Below are 18,705 nucleotides of genomic sequence, written 5' to 3' on the forward strand. Positions count from 1 at the left end.
TACAGAACATAACGTGAGTTGAAATAATAAAAATGGTAAAGCAAAAGAGAAGTCTGAAGCTTGCATTCTGGAGAGGGCACTACTGAAATTTGAAATTTTAGAGCAAAAGCCATGTCACCCTTTGTGAGCGGCGATTCCTCTCACAGGCTGACAGGAAGCAGAGATGACCTAGCGTTTTTCCAAATTAGTCACAACCCTTCGAGTCAACAAGCCAAAAGATAAAAAAACACACGTCACGTTCCCCGAGTACCGCGACTACAGACGAGGCTGTGGGGGTCTCTCACGACCCCAGGTATAGATGATGTAACAATTACAAGTTTGTGTGTACGCTGGGGCTCCCTGCCCTGCACAGCCACTTACTGGGCTCTCACAGCAGCCAGCAGGCCCCGCGCTGCCCCCACACCGGGCACCACGGCAGCCCCGGGCACGGCTCACATGCGACCCCGCACCCGCCCTACCCGCCTCCCCCAGCGGGACCGTGCCGCAGCGCCGGGCGGGCAGACCCCGCCCCTGCCGCCCCGCCCGCAGCACGGCTCGGCTCGGCACGGCTCAGCACGGCCCGGGCTCTCCCTGCCTCGCCATTGTGTGCCCGCCCGGCGGCTCGCCGCGGGGCCGCGATGCTCCAGGGCTCCGCGCCCCCTCCCAGGCGGCAGCGGGCTGCAGCGCCGGCGGGGAGCGGCCGCGCCGCCTGCTGAGGGCTGAAACTTCGCCTCGCTCCCGCCCGGCTCGGATCGGCCCTGCCTGGCCCGGCTCGGCTCCCTCCATGCGCTGAGCGAGCCCCATGGACGCCTTCAGCGCCGCCAAGGCCAAAATGGGGGCGAAGAGCGGCGGCGAGGCGGCGGCAGCGGCGGCGGTGGGGCTGGCCGTGCCTCAGCCCGCCGCCCCGGCCCCCGGCCCCGCCGGCCCCGGCTCGCCCTGCGAGCCCGCCGCCTACAAGCTGGAGGACCTGGAGACCCTGGCCACCGTGGGTGAGTGAGTGCGGGCGGGCGGCGCGGCGGCGGCGAACAAAGGAGCTGCCCAGGTGCCTGCCTGCCTACGGCCGTGCCGCCGGCACCGCTCCCCGCTGCCCCCCCGCCGGGCGCTTGGGGGCCGCTGCGGGGCGGCGGGGTTGGGGTTGCGGCCGTTTAATGGCCGGCAGGTGCCGTTGGGGGCACCCCCCTCACCCCCTTGAGGGACACGGGGAGCCTCAGCTGCAGGCGCCCATGCCAGGGTGTGTTGTTGGTTGGTTGCCTGTCGTTGGGTTTGGGGGAAAGCGAGGCTACAGCCCGCTTCTGCCACCCTTAATAAAGCTGCCTGGGATCAGCAGCACGGTAGAGTAAATGTGTGCTAAAATAAATGGGCGTTCGGGCAGCCGTGGTGGTGCTCGGTGCATTATCTCCTGCAGCATCTGCCCGGTGTGTCTGAGGGTTTGTACGGCTTTGCACCTGGTTTGAGGGACTGCCTGTTCAGAAGGGCTCCTTCCTCGGAGGACTGAGTTGAAGGGCTGTTCAGCCATACAGGAGGTCTCTTTCCGTAGAGGACCATGAAACGGTTTTGAACAGATTTATTCCAGCAAGTGCTCTAAACTTAAATGTCGCTTAAGCTCTCGAAAGCCAGCAAGCATGGTTTAAGCCCTTTCTTAGTGAGGTTGACGGCTTAAAAGGGTCTTTAAAAATGGAATTGGGAAGGCCTAGGAGTGTCATGATTGGTGAAGACCACGTTATCTTCTCTTGAAGCGTGTTGTTTTGTGAGGTAATAGTTCCAAGTTGGAATGTCAACAGGCATTTTATTGAGCAGTTAATTGAGATTACTAAGAGACTGCCAGAAAGGTTTGTGATGCTTTTCCTCCACCAGAAGTGGTTAATCTTGTTTGTTACATCACGACCAGTTGCTGTGGATACAAGTTGTCATCACTGAGGATTATGACTTGAAGCAAAGCACGGGCTGCAGGAAAATAATAATTTTTAAGAACACATAATAGTCATGGAAATGTTCCTGGGACCAATGAAGACATTTAGAAATAATCCTGGTGTCAATTTTTAACAGCGTGTATACTTAGAGTGTTCTTTAAAGTGTTCCTTTGAGTTTGAGGAAGCAGAAAGGCATTGTTCCATGGAGAACACAGAGAAACTGCTTGCTGTAAAGATGCAGAGAAAGAAAAAAAAAATTGAGTAAAAGGATCAGATAGCTGCTCATCAGGACACTGAAGGAATACTGGAAGAACAGCCTCCCTTCCTGCTCTGGCTTCCCCAGCTTGATTTGTTCTTTTCCCCTCCATATTTTTGAAACTCTCTCCGTCTGAGAAGACGACCATTCCTTGCACCTCTTATGAACTGTGGCATTGGTTGCTTGGTTGGTAGTAGAAAGACAAACCATACAACTTGAAGGATACGAAAGTGTCATAGGTACATACATAAGGCCTTACCTTAACAAAGAAGCTGAGCTGGTCTGTTTTGAGTTGGTTTTGAAACAGATTTAAGGCATGCCAGCTCTCCTCATTAGAAGGCTGCAAGGAGGGAAGGGATCTAGCTCCTGACCAGGAAGCAACATGGCAGCCTCAAAGTGATACTGAAAGTGAACACATCTGTGCCTGCCTCTGAGTGGTAGAGTTTATAAATTTCAAAGATGAAGTGCCCTTCCCACGTGGTCATAGTGCCTCTGCGATATGAGCCATTAACTACTCTGTGAGGTTGGGCTGCTCTGTGTCCTTTAGTTAAACGTGCTGCAGGCTAAAGCCGTGCAGAGTACTCTCTGGATTGGTATTTTAGCTTGAGAAGTTCATTTTTGCTTGGCTTAAACATCTTTCTAATTAAGTTAGTTAAGTACAGTTTAGGTTTATATCACATGTACTGAAAGAGTACATCTTTTTTTTTTTTTTTAGCAGTGGTTTAACTTAGTATTACCCTATCCTCCTTTTTCTGATCTCCTTGCACAAGTAGGTGAAATTAATGTACTGTCATCAGTTTCACTGCAGCAGTTCAGAGTCTTGCGTGCAGCTTGACTGCTGTGATAAGAATAGCAGTTGTATTTCTGCTGATGCTCTCAAAAGCAGCACGCGCTCTGTCCGAGATATTTGGCACGTTTATGGAAGGGAGGGGGATACCCAGAAATGGCAGGACGGAAGTTCTGGTATCTTGTCTACTAGAATCATTGTTGCTTATGGACATACCCAGGGTTAGAAACAGGATGGCCTTGGAAACCATCTGTGAGAAAGTAGCAAAAGAGGGAGGTAAGCTCTGTGCTCCTACATGCATGTGGTTAGTGTGTAAGCTAACTAAAGGATGTTAGTGTCCGTGAGGTTGTACTCTTCCTTGGGTTTAGGCAGCTTCTCTTGGAGGATGGAATGAATCTCAGAGGATTCTGAGCCAGGAACCAGGTTCTGTTTCTCAGAGGGTTCCTGGTTCAGAGGATTAAAGTCTTTGTTAACCTGACAACTGTAATGCAAGCTAGCTTGAAAGTGCTGCTGATTTCTATTGGAAGTTATGACTGATTTAGCAAAGAACTCACTATGAAGGAGGAAATGGAGCAAAAGAAGAGTACAGTTTAGCACAATGATTGTGAGGGCATTTTTCTCCCCCAAACATCCCAGTACTCAACCTTCGTTCCGATGTTTGTAGGCTCTTTGGTAAGAGGCATTTGGAGCAGAAACTAGAGTTTGCTTTTTGTGGCAGCCACCTAGTATTGGTCTATAAAGTGAAGTTATGGGTTTGGGGCGGGCACAGGAGTGGGGGTGTATGCTGGTTTCTGGCACTCAGAGGACTTGAACAGGAAGAACATTTCTTTGAGGTTTCTTCCGGAGAGGTTGAAGATGTGGCTTTGAACCTTTGAGGTACTTGGTGTTGTGTGTTTTTTAAACTAACCCTCTTATCTACAAGGATAGATTTTCTCACTTTGGAGCTAGTGAAGGTGCCTTGTCCACTTCTATTTTTTAATTAAAATTTTCCTTCCAAAGGAGGTCAAGCTAAGAATGTTCGCTCAGCATGCTCAGAAAATCCTGCTCAGACGAGGCTGACGTATTTGTGAATCTCAGCTGAACTTAAGTAGTAAATACTCATCCATGCCAAGGCTGTGGTGGCACTGTGCTGCACAGAAGCAAAAATTTAGATGTCCTGGCCGTGTTCAGTGAAACTTAACTGCTAAAAGTTCATGGCCCAGACATGACTAAGCTTTATCTGAGCACATTTCAAGCCATTTGTTGGTCTGGGCTGTGAAAGAGAGATTGTGAACGCTAGTGAATCATCCTTGGTTTTGACGGGCATTTAACAAGGACATCCTTCCTAATTCAGTAGCCAGTGTCTGCAGCTGGACACCTTACATGTACCCTGGAGTGGAGATACTACGTTTTTAGTTATGTCATAGTGAAGAAATAATTAAGGTAAACTAGAATAATAAGTACAAGTAGAATAAGTTTAGAAGATGTTTGGGTAGGTGAAAGTGGGAGGAGAAATCCTATGTTCCCAAATAAAATGCAGGGTAAGGGGGCACCTCTGGGTTGGAGAAAGGTGACAAACTTATACTTGTCCTTTCTTCTGCGAGGTAGTTTCCTGCCTGTTTTTTGAAGTGCAGTAAATTCTGTAGTGTGCATTATAAATGTAAATCAGTTTCTATAAATCTGTTAAATTGATTGAAATATTTTAATAACAACATTTTCATTTGAAAAGATTCTTTTAAACAGCTGTTCCCATGAAGTGCTTCAAACTAAACAAATGCGGAATAAAGAATTGGGCAAACCAGTATTTCAGTTTTTCTGAGCATGGGAAAAACTTAAAATGTACATGGGAAAAGTCAGAAGCAACATATTTTTAAATACTTAATTTCAATGTGTTCGCACACAAAATATGCTAGCCAAATGTATTTTAAATGACATTATATCAGAGGGACAACAGGTACAGGACAGAAGTCTAATGCTGTAAGAAGGAACCTGCTTGTTATTTTCCCTCTGTGTAGTCTAAGTAAAATATTACTCACCAGAATAACTAAGTTCTTCTTTTGTAGCTAAGCTAAGAATACTTTTTTTTTTTTTTTTTTTTTTCTGGAGGGGACTTAATGTCTCTTCTGTTTCTGACTAAGCCTTAGTTTTGGTTTCACTGCCGAGGGCACCTACTTAAAATACTGCGCTGTGGATGTCTGAGCATTTTTTCCTGTTTTGTCACCTTTACTTGATACTGCCGTGATAAACAATGATCAATGATTTTACTTGGCATGTCCTTAAATACCACAAGTTTTGAAAGAAAATATGGTCTGAATGTTGTGACTGTAATGGTGACCCAAATTCACCATTACATCTGAACATCTTTGAGACTTTAGTCATCAAGCTAAATGACTTGGATTTTATTTTAGCTCTTTTGTGAAATGTGCTTTGTTTTTCCCTGCCACAAGATCATACTTGTCCCAAAATAAATCTTTAGTATTGTTGTAGCTGATGCTCTAGAGGGAGAGCGAGCAGGTGTGACTCAGCTTCCTTCTGTTGCCTTTCCCAGTAGTGGGATGCTTATGTGGAGTGGGCAGCAGCGGGGTACTTCCTCATAAGGTTCTTGTTCTCTTTTTAGGCTGGGAAAAGGGGATTGAAACAAATATCATTTTTTGTCTTTCACAAAGAAAGATCAGAAAAGAGAGAGTATATAAAAGGCTGAGCATGTGAAATCTGAAAGTTCACGTTTCTGCTTTTCTGTCTTCTGTGTTTAAAATCAAGGTGGAGGTAAATGGCTTAGTGTTTTCCTGTCTGTCACCTGTTTCTTTTGCCGTAATCTACGAGTGCATTTTGGTATGTAACTGGTTGTAGATAGAAACTCAGAATTCTTTCTCTGAGGTTGCAGACGTGGTATGTATTAGAATAAGCTTTGACACTCAAATAAATTTCTTAAAGATAAATAATCCAAGTCCTATAATTAGCCCAGAGGGACCCAAAAGTGCCTGCTGCAATGCAAATAATCTGAAATCAAACTAGTACTAGTATTTCAGGAATAAGAAGTATGCAAAACTCCTCTCCTACAAAATCAAGAGCACCTAATGCTCCCTTCCTACAAAAAGTTTATGCTTAAATAAAATTAACATTCCTGGCGAAGATCCTGTTGAAAAATTACTTCTTTAAAAGTGGTGTGCATCAGTCCAAGCTGGAAAAAGACAGAAAATGTAAACAGAGAATCAATTCCTCCTACCCTCCCCCTTCTTCAAAGGCAGGAAATATGAACTTAAAATACTGGAGGTTGGCATCATAGGGGCTGTTAGGGCTTGACTCAGCTTTTCTCTGCTTAGGTTCTTGAGTTTGCATGTCTGGGCTCTTCGTAGTGGGCAGAGAGGATAACCATTTGGAGATGGACCTCTTGCTGTTTGGGCTACTACACTGTGAAAAGTTAGGGAAGTGAATCCCAGGCTGAAACACATTTAAGCCTGGTTTGGTCCACTTCAAAGGTGATATGCAATATATAAGTATCTGAAGTAAGGAAAGGGTGTTGGAGTTTATGTACTGCTTTTGTTTGTTATGAGGGGCGTAGACATGCAGACAAAATGACGAAGGGTGAATTTTCGTGAAGTGAGATGGGAACTTTGTGTTTACCTTGCAAGGACTTGTCTGGGCATAAGCTGTATTTAACTAAATTAGTTTAGGTTAAACAATACAGTTCCTTACTGTTGATGCTTATCAGCATAAAACATCTTTAGCATTAGCTTTTTCTACTCAGGAGTAATTTCATACAATGTCTTCTCTTGTTAAAGCATAATATACATCTTCCCATGTCTACATGGTTTTTGAGGTGTTTTTAGTGGCTTCAGGGGTGTTGGTAAGTAAAATTCTGCAGAGTGCTATGTGTTAGCATGCAACTGGGATATTCCAGTGACAGGGAATAGCACATTTCTTTCTAATTCTCAAAATTGCAACGTATTTCTTTTTTTCCCAAAGGAAAATTGTCTTTCAAATGAATGAACTCATTCTTTAAAATAAAAAAATCACCATTGTTTACTGTTTGCACCTCACATTAGAGCAGTGGTTCAATTCTGAATTAAAATGCATACCGATGTATTATTATTCTTTTTTAATACTGAGGGCACATCAGAAATTTTCCTGGTCTTAATAGAGTTCTTATTTTTTCTAAAGGCTGTAAATGTAGACTGCTAATCAAATTTACCTGGACATCAGGTAAATTGTGAAAGTAGTTAATAAAATAAAATACATTGGAAAGTGAGTGGAATATTACAGGACAGGAGAAAATTCTCAAAACACTTAGGTCAGCTCCATTACTGCATTTCTGTGGATGTCTGTGGTTTTGCTTTGTTAATTCTGTTAATAGAAATGTTTAAGTTTTTGCCCATTTTTTACTATTTCTTTTTGGGTAAATAGTGTGTTTCAAGGGTTTTGAATTAATTTCCACTGTGGTGGTAGGATGGTAAGTTGGGAAATAGAAGGCTCCATTCTTGAGAGATTTCAGGGAAGGGTGTTTGAAAGGACCTTATCTCTGCAACAATGGACGCTCCCAACCTTCTTTCCATCTAAACATGGAAAAACTATTAAATATTGAGAAAAACATTGCAAAAGATAAAATAAGGAAAGGAAAGGAAACTTTGAAGTTTATGTACAGAGCAATGCCGGAGCTACTAAAACAAATGCTACCCCTAGATTGCTTGTTAATTTTAAAATTAAAAAAAAAAAAAAAATTTTGAAGTTTTATAAACCTGGGGGAAAAAGAATTTTCAGCACAGTAAAAAATAAAAAAACAATAAAGCACTCCTTTTGGCTGGGAGGGACAGGGTGTAAAACAGAGGCAGTGTTCCTGTGATCAGTTTTGTCCAGCACCCACTGGTAACCTCAAAAGATAAAATTTCAGAGTCTAATACAGATTTATCATTCTGAATAGCTTATTTGAACAAGAAGAAAATGTCTTGTTCTATGCTGAAGAGCGCTCTGAAAATACTAAAATAGCAGTCTCATGAGGATTAAGCTCCCTTTTTGTTTTTATGCAGTTTAAGGGCCCCAGTTTCAGCGAACTCTAAATTATTTGTGTTTGCAATTCAATTTAAGCAGTTTAACTGTATCTGTGTAAATACACAAGCTCATTCTCTGAAAGGCCAACAGATGGCCTAAGCACGGAGAGTAGTGCTGAAGCTGTAAGTCCTAGCATGCTGGAATTATTCAAAATATGCTCTTTTGGACATAGCTGCATTGTAGAATATATTATTGCAGTTCTCCTTTTTGGACATACCTATACTAGATTTAAACTGTTTACCTCATTGTGTTTGTGGTTTTGTATTAATAAAATAAGCTTACCTGACCTTCAGCTCATGCTCAATGATCGGTATTAATATCTCTACTCATTTTACAGGTAGTTTGAGGATGTTTGCAGAGTCACTCTTCAGGTGTGCATAGTCTAAAATTCTCTCTTGCTAAGTTCTGACAGCTACCCTGCCCAGTTTTAAATTGTAGTGATCTGTGGCATTTGTTCCTGAAAACTTTCCACTCGGTTGCCTTCTTTCTGCACTCCAGCCCCAACCTGGAGCAGTTGATAGCTGGGCTATTAATTGAGTGGCAGCAAATTTTGTGCAAATGAGTTGTGATTTTTTTCCCCAGGGGATCAATCGGTCTGCTTCGATACACTTCACCTCAGACAAATGGCTAGTGTGTGTGTTTCAGTAATATATTTATAACTGAAATACATTAAAAATAATGAAGGAAGCATTGTTTCTAGGTGACTAAACTACGAGCTCGAACATCTTTCTGCGTATGACCCATGGCAGTGGAATGTTAGGCCAGACTGCGGGGCTGAGTGTTGGTCTGATCCTTGGCACCGTTTCGCGGGCTTTTCTGTGCGACCCTACACTTTATTGGTGTGTCGAGGGAGCAGGGAGCATGTCTACTTCCATTTGGCCTACAATACAGTTCAGTAAACCTGAACTGCATCCCTCAAGCAATTCAAATGCTTCGAGAAGTATCCAGTTTTCTAATCTTAAGACTATTTATTGGGGACTGTTTATTTAATGCCAAAATCAAAGTAAGTGGGTTATATGGTTTTGTTTGGTTTGCAGTGTATATCATAACCTTTATGCCAAAAGGCTGTAGTGTCTAAACAGACTAATTTTAATCTAAAATCTTCTTTGCTGTTGTTTCTTTTCTGGATAATCAGTTTGGACACCTACAGTTTCTCTGTCAGATTACAAATAAACTTTTACATTTATGTGCATATGTAGCTAAATTTATATAAAACTCATAAATTCTATAATCCTACAGCTTGATGTGGAAAGAATGAGAATATGGGAAAATCGTCTGCTTGTTTTTTGTCACAGTATATACAGGGCTTCCTAATTGGCTACCTGTAACAGCAGTTCTTCATGAAGTATGAATATAATATCTGCAGTGCGTAATAAGTAGCTGTTCTTATTTGGGATACTTTTAGCTTCCTTAAAGGAAATTCTGAGTGACCTTTTCATGAAAGGTCACATCTACTGTCTTTTTTAATTATTATTATTCTAGTATGCAGTTTGCAAGAATTGAAGAGGTGTAGTGATCTATATTTTGTATTGAGTGCACTACTTGGGAAAAGCAATTCAAGACAGAAGAGTTATGTAACTCAAATAGTTGTAGCCTGTGACTTAAACTTGCACTTGTTTTTCTTGTGTACGCCTGGCGTTGCCTTGTGTATATGTTTAAAAAGCACTAAAGCTTGCAATTTATTTTTACTTGGAAAATGTGAATATATAATCTCTTACATAGTCGAATAACAGAGGAAAATATGGGTCTGCTAATTTTATTTATTTACATGATGCTTCCAAAGGAGGTAGTGCTCTGTTGAAAAAAATCACCTGAAGTGTCCATTTAGGGTGCCCACTGTGCAGTATTTGAGTTTTGGAATGGTTCTTCATTAAGGTGTGCCTTCTTACACAGAGTTCTTGGCATTTGCTTAAATGTTGTTCTGATTGTGCTGGGGACTCTGAGTAACCTGAAATATTTATGGTAGTGACACCACCATTATTCATAAAGGTTCAGGGAGCTCTGGATTAAAGCAAAATGTCTGGTTTGTGTTGCTTTTTATGCCTCTCAGGTAGTGTCCCAGTCAGTAAATTAAATGCTTCAGAACTGTTTAGGTAAATGTTGAGAGGGCTATGCCTCCATAGACTCTTCAAAAACAGGCTAAACTGGGTATAAGATTTTTACCTTGCTGATCCAGTAATTAGGATGAACTGTAATAGTTGTATAGATGGCGAATATAAAAATAAGAGGCTGGATGCTGACTGTATTTATGTAAAACTTGGCGGTGCTCTAATAGCAGACTCCTCTAGCCACCTGCCCCAAAACTGCTGACGCTTTCAGCCTCGGCCTCTTCTCTTCAGCTTGGTATTGGCTCCTAGAGCTCCATGAGTGCAGGAGATGATAGCCTGTACAGCTTTAATTCTGCAGGGCCTGCCAGAAGTAACTTCAGAGTATGCATTTTAAAATTTTAGCTTGTTTTCAGGAAGATTAATGGGTAACTCCTTCCCCATTCCCAGAGAACTAACAAACAATGAGGACAGGTGCTGGTCAGCTCGGATTCCAAACTGGGATTCTTGTCACTTCTTTCAGCAAAAGGTGTCAGGTTGCACTTCAGTGTCCTGAATTTTTGTTCTGATGCCACTAAACTCTCCCTGATTTTTGTGAATTTCAGAGGGTTCTGAAGACTTCTGCAGCCTATGTTCCAGGTGTTGCACTGGGAAGTGGTGGGTATAAAAGTTGCACTGAATCAACAGCATCGCTCGTCCTTCATTTTTAATTACCAGCATATCCCAAGCCACGTAAATTAACGTCAGCAGCCATAACTGTAGAAATTGCTCATTTATTAATATCTTTTGAAATAATATAATTTGGTATATAATTTAAAAATATTTCTAAGAGTTTCCCAGTATCACAACTTATTTGAAATAATTCTGTTTAAAAGCTCCCTGCATCTCTTCTAGTCGTTTCACAGTGAGCAGCAGTGATGCCTTGGGCCTCTTTCTGGAAAGTTTTCCTTGCTTACTGTTGGATTTTGTTACATTTTTTTGTCAGATATGGCTAAGAGGCAGTGTGTCCCACAAGACAGAACCATTAGAAGGAAAGCAAAGTAAATGAGAATTACGAAGAAGCTGAAAAAAAACAGAAATAACACCAAGGTTAATGCAAAATATTTTAAATTTAATGGAAATATATTTCTTCTGGGAAAAAATGTATTTTTTTAGTTAATTTTGTGGATGTCAGTTATATACATTGTCCTTCATTGGTGGGAGAGCAGAAAAAACTTGGGGCGCATCCATTCTCAATGACTTAAAGCCTGTGAAAGCTTTCGCCATAAGTTTTGAATGTGTCTAAGTGGAGAAAGTTTCTAGAATTATCTCAGCTATTGGTGTCTGCAACGCTTCATGTAAGCTAAGAAATGATTTTGATGGAGGTGGGGATGATTGTTTGCCTTCGTTGCTGTTTTCTTTGTTGTTAGGTAGGCCTAAGTTTTTCCTTAGCTCCTACTGCTGTCAGTTGGGGTTTACGCAGAGTACGGCACCATGACTTGTTTGGGGTAATCCTGGGCAAACAGTGCTCTGGAAATTCATGATGGGACAATTTCAGCAGGTCACGTGCATTCTGTGGAACAGCAGTATTTGACATCTGAATTCGAAAAGGTATTTTGAAACAACATCTTCCCTTGCACCCCCAAGAAGTGCAACATGCCATAATTTTGCAAGCAGGAGTTAAGCATGAGATGTGCAAGTGTCTAGGCTGTAATTCCATAAACATTCAACCTGACCAACACTGGAGGCAAATTGAGACGTAGACTTCAAAATCCTGTTTTGAAGTTGTTGTGTTCTTTTAAATTCTTTTAAAATGAAATATGTATGAATTATACTGTAGGTGATGTTACTTATTAGTGAATTCTTTATCTGTTGAGAGGATCTTGCTTTAAACGGTAATAATAAGTAGAGAAACAAAATTATGAAATAGGAAGCTCGAAAGACAACTGGCTGAGTTGATAATTAGCCAGTCTCTCAGCAATCTTATGTTTTTCCTGACGTGTCTCCAGGTAAATGCATCTAATGTTAAAGGAGGAAATGCTTGCACAGTCCATGATTTAATAGTTTGGAGTGTGCCTGTTTCATGTTGCTTTTAAGAATTTTCTAGGACACATTCTGTGGTGATAAAGCCTGCAATACAGAGTTTTGACTTTGAGTCTTGATCTTAAATGTTTAATTGCAAATGAAATACTTTGAAATTATATATTTGGAGACAATGGTTTGCACCTGTATATAATTTTAAATATTCTTTTTGAGTGTTATTTTTTTCGTAGTTGCTATTTATATTCTAATAAAAAGGCCATTTGGTGAAAAGGGACTACGAAATTGGATGAAAAGTTAGAGCAGGCTGGCAGACAGTAACAGTGATGAATGCATAGGTAAGCCTTTATGTACAACTTTGGTTGAGAATGTTGGATTTACTAGTCTTTTTATTTTTTTAAGATGTTGGAACAAGCAAGTAGAATAAGGGGACTTACGCTGTTTTGAGAAACTCTTTCATTTTGTTTAGGTAGGTTCCTGTTGCATCAATAGTGTTTCTTTTCAAAGCAAAATAAGTAGAACAACAAAAAGAACCATTGGCTAGGAGCACAGCTGGTTATTTTAAATGATTAAATGTGAAGAAACAGATTTTACAAGTGCTTGGTTTGGAATATCTGAACTTGTATTTGTCCTTAGTTAATAATGAGTGTGCAACATCAGCAACTTCACAGTAGTGCTTCATCTGGAAATGAGCCAGCTGTGGATTCACTGAAACCCTGAAGTTGGGTACTCTTGCCTAAAGTATTGCCAGTTTATCTGCTGTAATGAAATACGTTGATAAACCTCTCTCTAATCTTCATGTGTTTGGCATTTAAAGTATCTGTAGGAGGGGAAAATGTTCCTGCTTGCAATTGGATATAACACCTAGGGGAAGGTACAGAACTCCAGATACTCCCAGTCTAGCTGTGATTTCTGGCTTAATTGGTTTTCATTTTTGATTGTGATACTGGCAGAAGCATTATCTGAGAACAAACAAAACCTTGTTGCATGGCCTCCCCTGGTTCTTTGAAATATAGTTCTTGAAATAAGAAAATTAAATGGTGATTGTGGTAATAGGGAAGAAAAAAAAAATAGAGATGCTGGAACATTTGGTGGGGGAGAAGAACAGAGATTTTTAATTAAAAAACCAAACTACTATTTGATTGTTTTGCTTTGGAGACCATTCTGTAGCACAGTCATTTAGTTTTATAAGCAAGCCAAGTCCTTTTCTGTGCAAACTTTTGAATAATTCACCATACAGTATAGTCATCTCTTAATATTTAAGTACATCGAACGCAGCTCTCATTTTAAATACTAAGGAGCTTGGTAAACATGACTTGACTAAAAACAGCAGCGTAGTTGTTTAGGACTTTTTAAACACTGATACTACTTAATAGGATTGCCACTGGTGGTACACAAATTACCAATAACATTCAATTTTTATGTCAAGAATTTTCTCCAGGTACTTCATGAGCAGGTGTATTTTGGATAGTGCAATGCTAGTTTCCTCTTCCATCAGTGATGTGGGAGGACCTTTTGCGCATGAAATAATAATCTCATCAGTCTCTGTCCTGTTTTCTGAGACACTTACTTGTTCCTAGGAAACGTGCAGGCATCTGAAACAAACTCCAGTTCACTTTGTAGGCCAGTAAATAGCTAATATGCCTAATAGTGTTTCTTGTTTGGGGTATCTCATGTCTGTTCAGGGCAGAGCTATGCCATTTATCTTTGCTGTTAAACTTAACATGCTTCAGCTTCTTTAAGAAGTGTTAATAGATTATAAACTTAATTAACCATCGGATACCAGTAACTCAGTTACAACTGATTTGGGTTGTATTTGAACCAGTGACCCTTACTAGATAGATAGACTTGGTGTTCATTTCTGATCCCAGTAACTTCTGATTTTAGCACATGTATACTGTGCACTATTTCTTTAAGTGTCATTCCTGAATTTATAAATTTTATTAAAATGCTCATTTTTGTAGAATGAATAACTTAGCACACTTCTCAAACGAAAATATTTATGTCAACTGTAATAGCAAATGAACCTCTTAGTAAGCAATGATGCTACAGTTTTTGAGAAGCAGTCTACAAGGGCATGTCAAGTACTCCTTCCACAGCTCATGAATTCGGTGACCTGCAATTTCATCCATCCCATGAAGGTGGTGCTGGATTTGCTATTTGTTGCTCTCTACTGCAGACTGATCCTAGTTTTAAGTCTATCAAACTAGGTTCAATTAACTAATTATGAGATTTGATGGGACGAGAATGGGAACAAGAAGTGAGAAGTAGCCTTGGCAATAAGCGACAAAATAAATTTGTAAAAAGTTGCTAAGAAATTTGATGTGTGAAGATGATGTTCACAGGATAGCAGAGTGAAATAACTGAAAATCTAAATGGAAATACTAATTCTTAATGGAAAAAAAAAAGCAAGTTGGTTTTATTTTCAGCTGTTTGACTATTAATGAATGTAACTGCTCTTAGAGACTGGAAAGTGAGAGCACTGAAGAAGGGCTGTTTACAGCTGACTAGCTTAACACTGTAACTGATACAACTGGAAATTGTGTTTCTATTAATAAGATATATCTAACAGTCTTCACTATTATTACTGTTAGAAAGTATAGTTGATATTCTTTATAATCATACAGAGTATTGTGAGTTAAATTCTGGCAAATAACTTCTCACGGTCTGGGGCAGAGTCCAGCTGATAAATCTCAAGTGCTGATAATTGGTTTCCATGAAGTATTCTAAGTACATTAAATGTAGACGTTACACTTCTGCGTCTAGAGTGGAGATTTGTGAGAAGGGCAAAACCAGTCATGAACTGATCAGTTTTAGATTTCAGTGCCGGGCCCCGTGTCTGGTCTGATGTTTTTGGTTGTCACAGATAATGGAGAGGGGCTTTTCTGTTTGAGACATACTTTAGGTTACACACTCCACTTAGGATAGAGAGCTATCTGTGTGTACTGAGTCAGTGTATTTGTCCAAACAATTGTCATGAAATGCGGTTTTAACACCTCAGCTTTTCTTGTGTCCACATCAGTGATTTGCCTCTGCGCTGCTTTGTGTGACTTTGTGCTTAAGTCACCATTGGGTTGGTGGCTGGATCCAATGTATCGTTAGGCTGAGATTCTGCAATTTGAGGTGGGTCTTGAACACTGGGTCATTGCATGTCACTGAAAGATGCAAGGATGAAATTTCATCAGCCCAAACTCGCTGCATGTGAAAGGAGATAAATAGTCTTTTCTTCCCAGTGCATTTAAAAGCTGAACCAAATTATTTTGGCAGAGCTCTGAAGTGCTTCATGGTTTATGGCAATTTGTCAATTTTATGGAAAGATCTGTGTCAGGGTACATGCTTATGTAGGGTTCCCCAATAATGTGATTTTCTGTTTTCCTTCTGGATTTATGTGGAATTTTGTTTATGCTGTTCTTTAAAACCTACAATATGAATTTGAAGGCTATTTTTTTTCTTTTTTTTTTTAACAGAGCCAAGCCTTGAATTGACAGATGATATTTAAGAAAGGCCTACTAGTTAACAATGTAGAAATCATAGACAAATTTGAACAAAATTGTCATTGGAAATTACACTTGAGATCTGTAGTTTCAAAAATTATATGCAATTTAAAGAAGCATGTACAATGCTGTTAATGGAATTTAGTAGCTGCAATACAGGTTTTGGTTTCCTTAAATGTAAGCCTTCTCATACTACTTGTATTGTTATATATGGTGTAGATTGGTCATTATATAGAACTAGCTATCAAACAGTATGAAGTGGGTCTGAAATCACTTTTATGATGTAAATATTACAGGAAGTAGAGAGCTTAGCTTTACTGAGCTTTTACTGAAGTGGTTATAGTAGCTTGGAAATTTAGGAGTGAACGTTGCCGCTTAGTAAATGTAAATTGTGGTAAGCTAAATTGTGCGCATCTGTCCAAAAAAAGCTGCCTTTCATGAATCTTAAGAACATTTGCCTATATGTGATTGAGCTATATGCACTATAAGGTATTTTATTTACATGTATCACTGGTGTTTGATTTTGAACCTTATCCTGTCTCTTTTCTCCTTATGCGTCTGTCTGAACAATTCTGTTTCATATTGTGACTCGTGAATAATTTCAAACCTAATAAATTCTATATTATACATAAGTATTTATTCTTTAAATGTTTTTGTTCTGGAGCTACTAATAGTCATTACAAGTGACATTGTTTCCATAACCTTATATGTCAATCTTACTTTTGGATGGGGAAAAATTTATTGTTGGGGTAGTTCATACAAGTTCATGACATATTGCATCTTCCCACCTTGTTTTTAAGATGTATGAAACTAGTGAACTGTGTTTAATGCTAATAGTATTAAAATGCATACTGTACCCTTAGAGGATTTATATTTGAAGAAAAAAGGAGGGGGGGGGGAGGGGGGGGGAAGGAAAAGCCATACAGAAACAATGTCCAGCACGAAAACACAAACTGATTGGCAAATGAGCCAGAAAGTCTATCCTTAATATTGAAAAATTGATCACATCATTATTCTTTAGCCTCTAAAAGTTATTGTAGTAGTCCATTAACTTCTTGATTTCCATTTTCTTATACAGTTTGTTTTTTCAGAGTTGTTTTGAAGATCAAGATATTTTCATGAAAGGAATTGATTTGTGGGTGGTTTGGGTATATTCTTTAATAAATGCTCAAAGGAAAAATATGCATATAAAACTAAGGAGAGCAATCGGCTTTTGACTGGAAAGTTAGTAGAGTGGCTTTTCTTCCTATTTAGAAAATGTATAGTAAAAATGGAAAAAAAATCTATCCACTGTTGCAGTCATGTGGTAGGCTGCATGGATATCAGAAAACAACAGAATTTTTAATAAGGTTAGATTTATGTTTCCACATCAGGAAGGAAAAAAAAAGTGCATAGTGGTTCATACAGTCCCAAATAGCATGATAAATTTAAGCTAACAGTCCTGTTCAGCCATGGCATTTAAGTGTTTACACTAAACATAGCTGTTACATTAATATTGGCATGTCTTCAGTATCATTAGATACTAATACTAAGAATGTTTTCACTCTTTACCTGTATCAATAATAATGCTGTTCTTAGAGGCTTATTGAGATTTTCTTCTGAAATATTTAATTACTATTTGAAAATGGATTTTGGAGACTGGTATTTTGAAACTTAATATTTGCATTAGTGCATTTGTTCCAGTTGCATATCAGATAGAACTTTATTTGGATATTCTAGGCTTGTTTCCTCTTTCTTGCATAATAGCTCTCTATGTGGAGAATATTATGTCCATTCTAGTACCAAACAACAGTGATTTCATCTCCTTCCCTTGGACAATGTTACATTATTTTCTGTATGATATAGTATGAGTGAACGTGGAAAGGTAAGGTAATGACTATGTGAAACAAATTGTAGATACGTAATGCGTCTTTCTGTAGTCTCTTAGGAATATCGGTTGATACTGTCCTAGGAATATAAACAAACCTTCCCTCTGAGGAAAGCTTTGTTCCATTTGTGAATTGTCAGTGATCTTACTAACCCTTACCTAAAATTAAATCCATTTGCAGTGAGTGTTCCAGACTGAAATAGTCTTTCAGGAGAAGATTATTTTTGGTTTGCTGCTTGGCTTGTTGTCTAAAACTTAATGTACAGAAGATAGAATACAAAGTCTCAGTTACCCAGCATGCTGATCATACTTCTGGATGCAAAGAAATTATTTAAGTCATTTTCAGAAGGGTATTCATTTTGCTGTAGCTGCAACATTGAGTCCTTTGTACATATTATAATAAAATCTTTCGTACATCGTACTATTCAAAACAAAGATCAAGCTAAATAAAATTCTCAGAAAAGAGCTTAGTTGCATCAGAAATCCTTTTCTATTTTTGTCTGTGTAACAGCTCAAGAGTAAGGTAAACATTAAAAAAGTTTAAAGTACCTTCTAAGACTCTTCCGTGCTGCATAAACTTTAATAGCTTATGCAAAATTATAGATTATATCAGTGAATGCAAGCTTGCAAATTAGATGTGGTTTGAGCTGTCATTATTTGTAAAAACAGCATTTCTTTCTTACGTGTAATATCTACTTATTAACAACATTGTTATTAAAAAAATTGTTAGGTGAATGAGTCATCTTTTTTCCTTTTTAATAGCACATTCATGAGGTTGTACTGGTAAATTTTATTTTCTTGACACTGCGGAGGGTTATGGAGTCATAGGATGGTTTAGGTTGAAAGGGACCTTTAAAGATCATCTGGCCCAAAGCCCAGCCATGGACAGGGGCATCTTTCACTAGGCCAGGTTGCCCAAAGCCTGATCCAGCCTGGCATTGAACACTTCTGGATAGGGCATCAACAGCGTCTCTGGCAACCTGTTCCAGGGCCTCACCATGCTCATCATGACAAATTTCGTACTTATGTCCGATGTAAATCTACCCTAGCTCAGTTTAAAACTGTTGCCCTTTTTCCTGTCACTAGAAATAAAAAGTCTTGCCCCATCTTTCTTGGAAGTCTCCTTTAGGTATTAGAAGGCCCCTATAAGGTCTCCCCGGAGCCTTCTCTTCTCCAGGCTGAACAACCCCAAGTCCCTCAGCCTTTCTTCATAGAAGAGGTGCTCCAGCCCCTTGATCATCTCTGGTCCTCCTCTGGACTCGCTCTAATAGGTGCATGTCCTTCTTGTGCTGGAGGCCCCAGAGCTGAATGCAGTGCACCATG

At 39.8% G+C, this 18,705-nt stretch overlaps 1 protein-coding gene across 1 annotated transcript in view; it reads left to right on the plus strand.

Annotated features, from left to right (window-relative positions):
• Nucleotides 1-530: 530 nt before the first annotated feature.
• PRKX (protein kinase cAMP-dependent X-linked catalytic subunit) overlaps nucleotides 531-18,705 on the plus strand; it is a 59,516-nt gene continuing 41,341 nt past the window's right edge. The window contains exon 1 of the mRNA XM_035542201.2: nucleotides 531-968. Coding sequence (XP_035398094.1) covers nucleotides 782-968 — 187 coding nt within the window. The 5' untranslated portion in view covers nucleotides 531-781. The remainder of the gene's footprint in view (nucleotides 969-18,705) is intronic.

The sequence above is a fragment of the Cygnus atratus genome, chromosome 1, assembly GCF_013377495.2.
Source record: "Cygnus atratus isolate AKBS03 ecotype Queensland, Australia chromosome 1, CAtr_DNAZoo_HiC_assembly, whole genome shotgun sequence".
Lineage (NCBI taxonomy): Eukaryota > Metazoa > Chordata > Aves > Anseriformes > Anatidae > Cygnus > Cygnus atratus.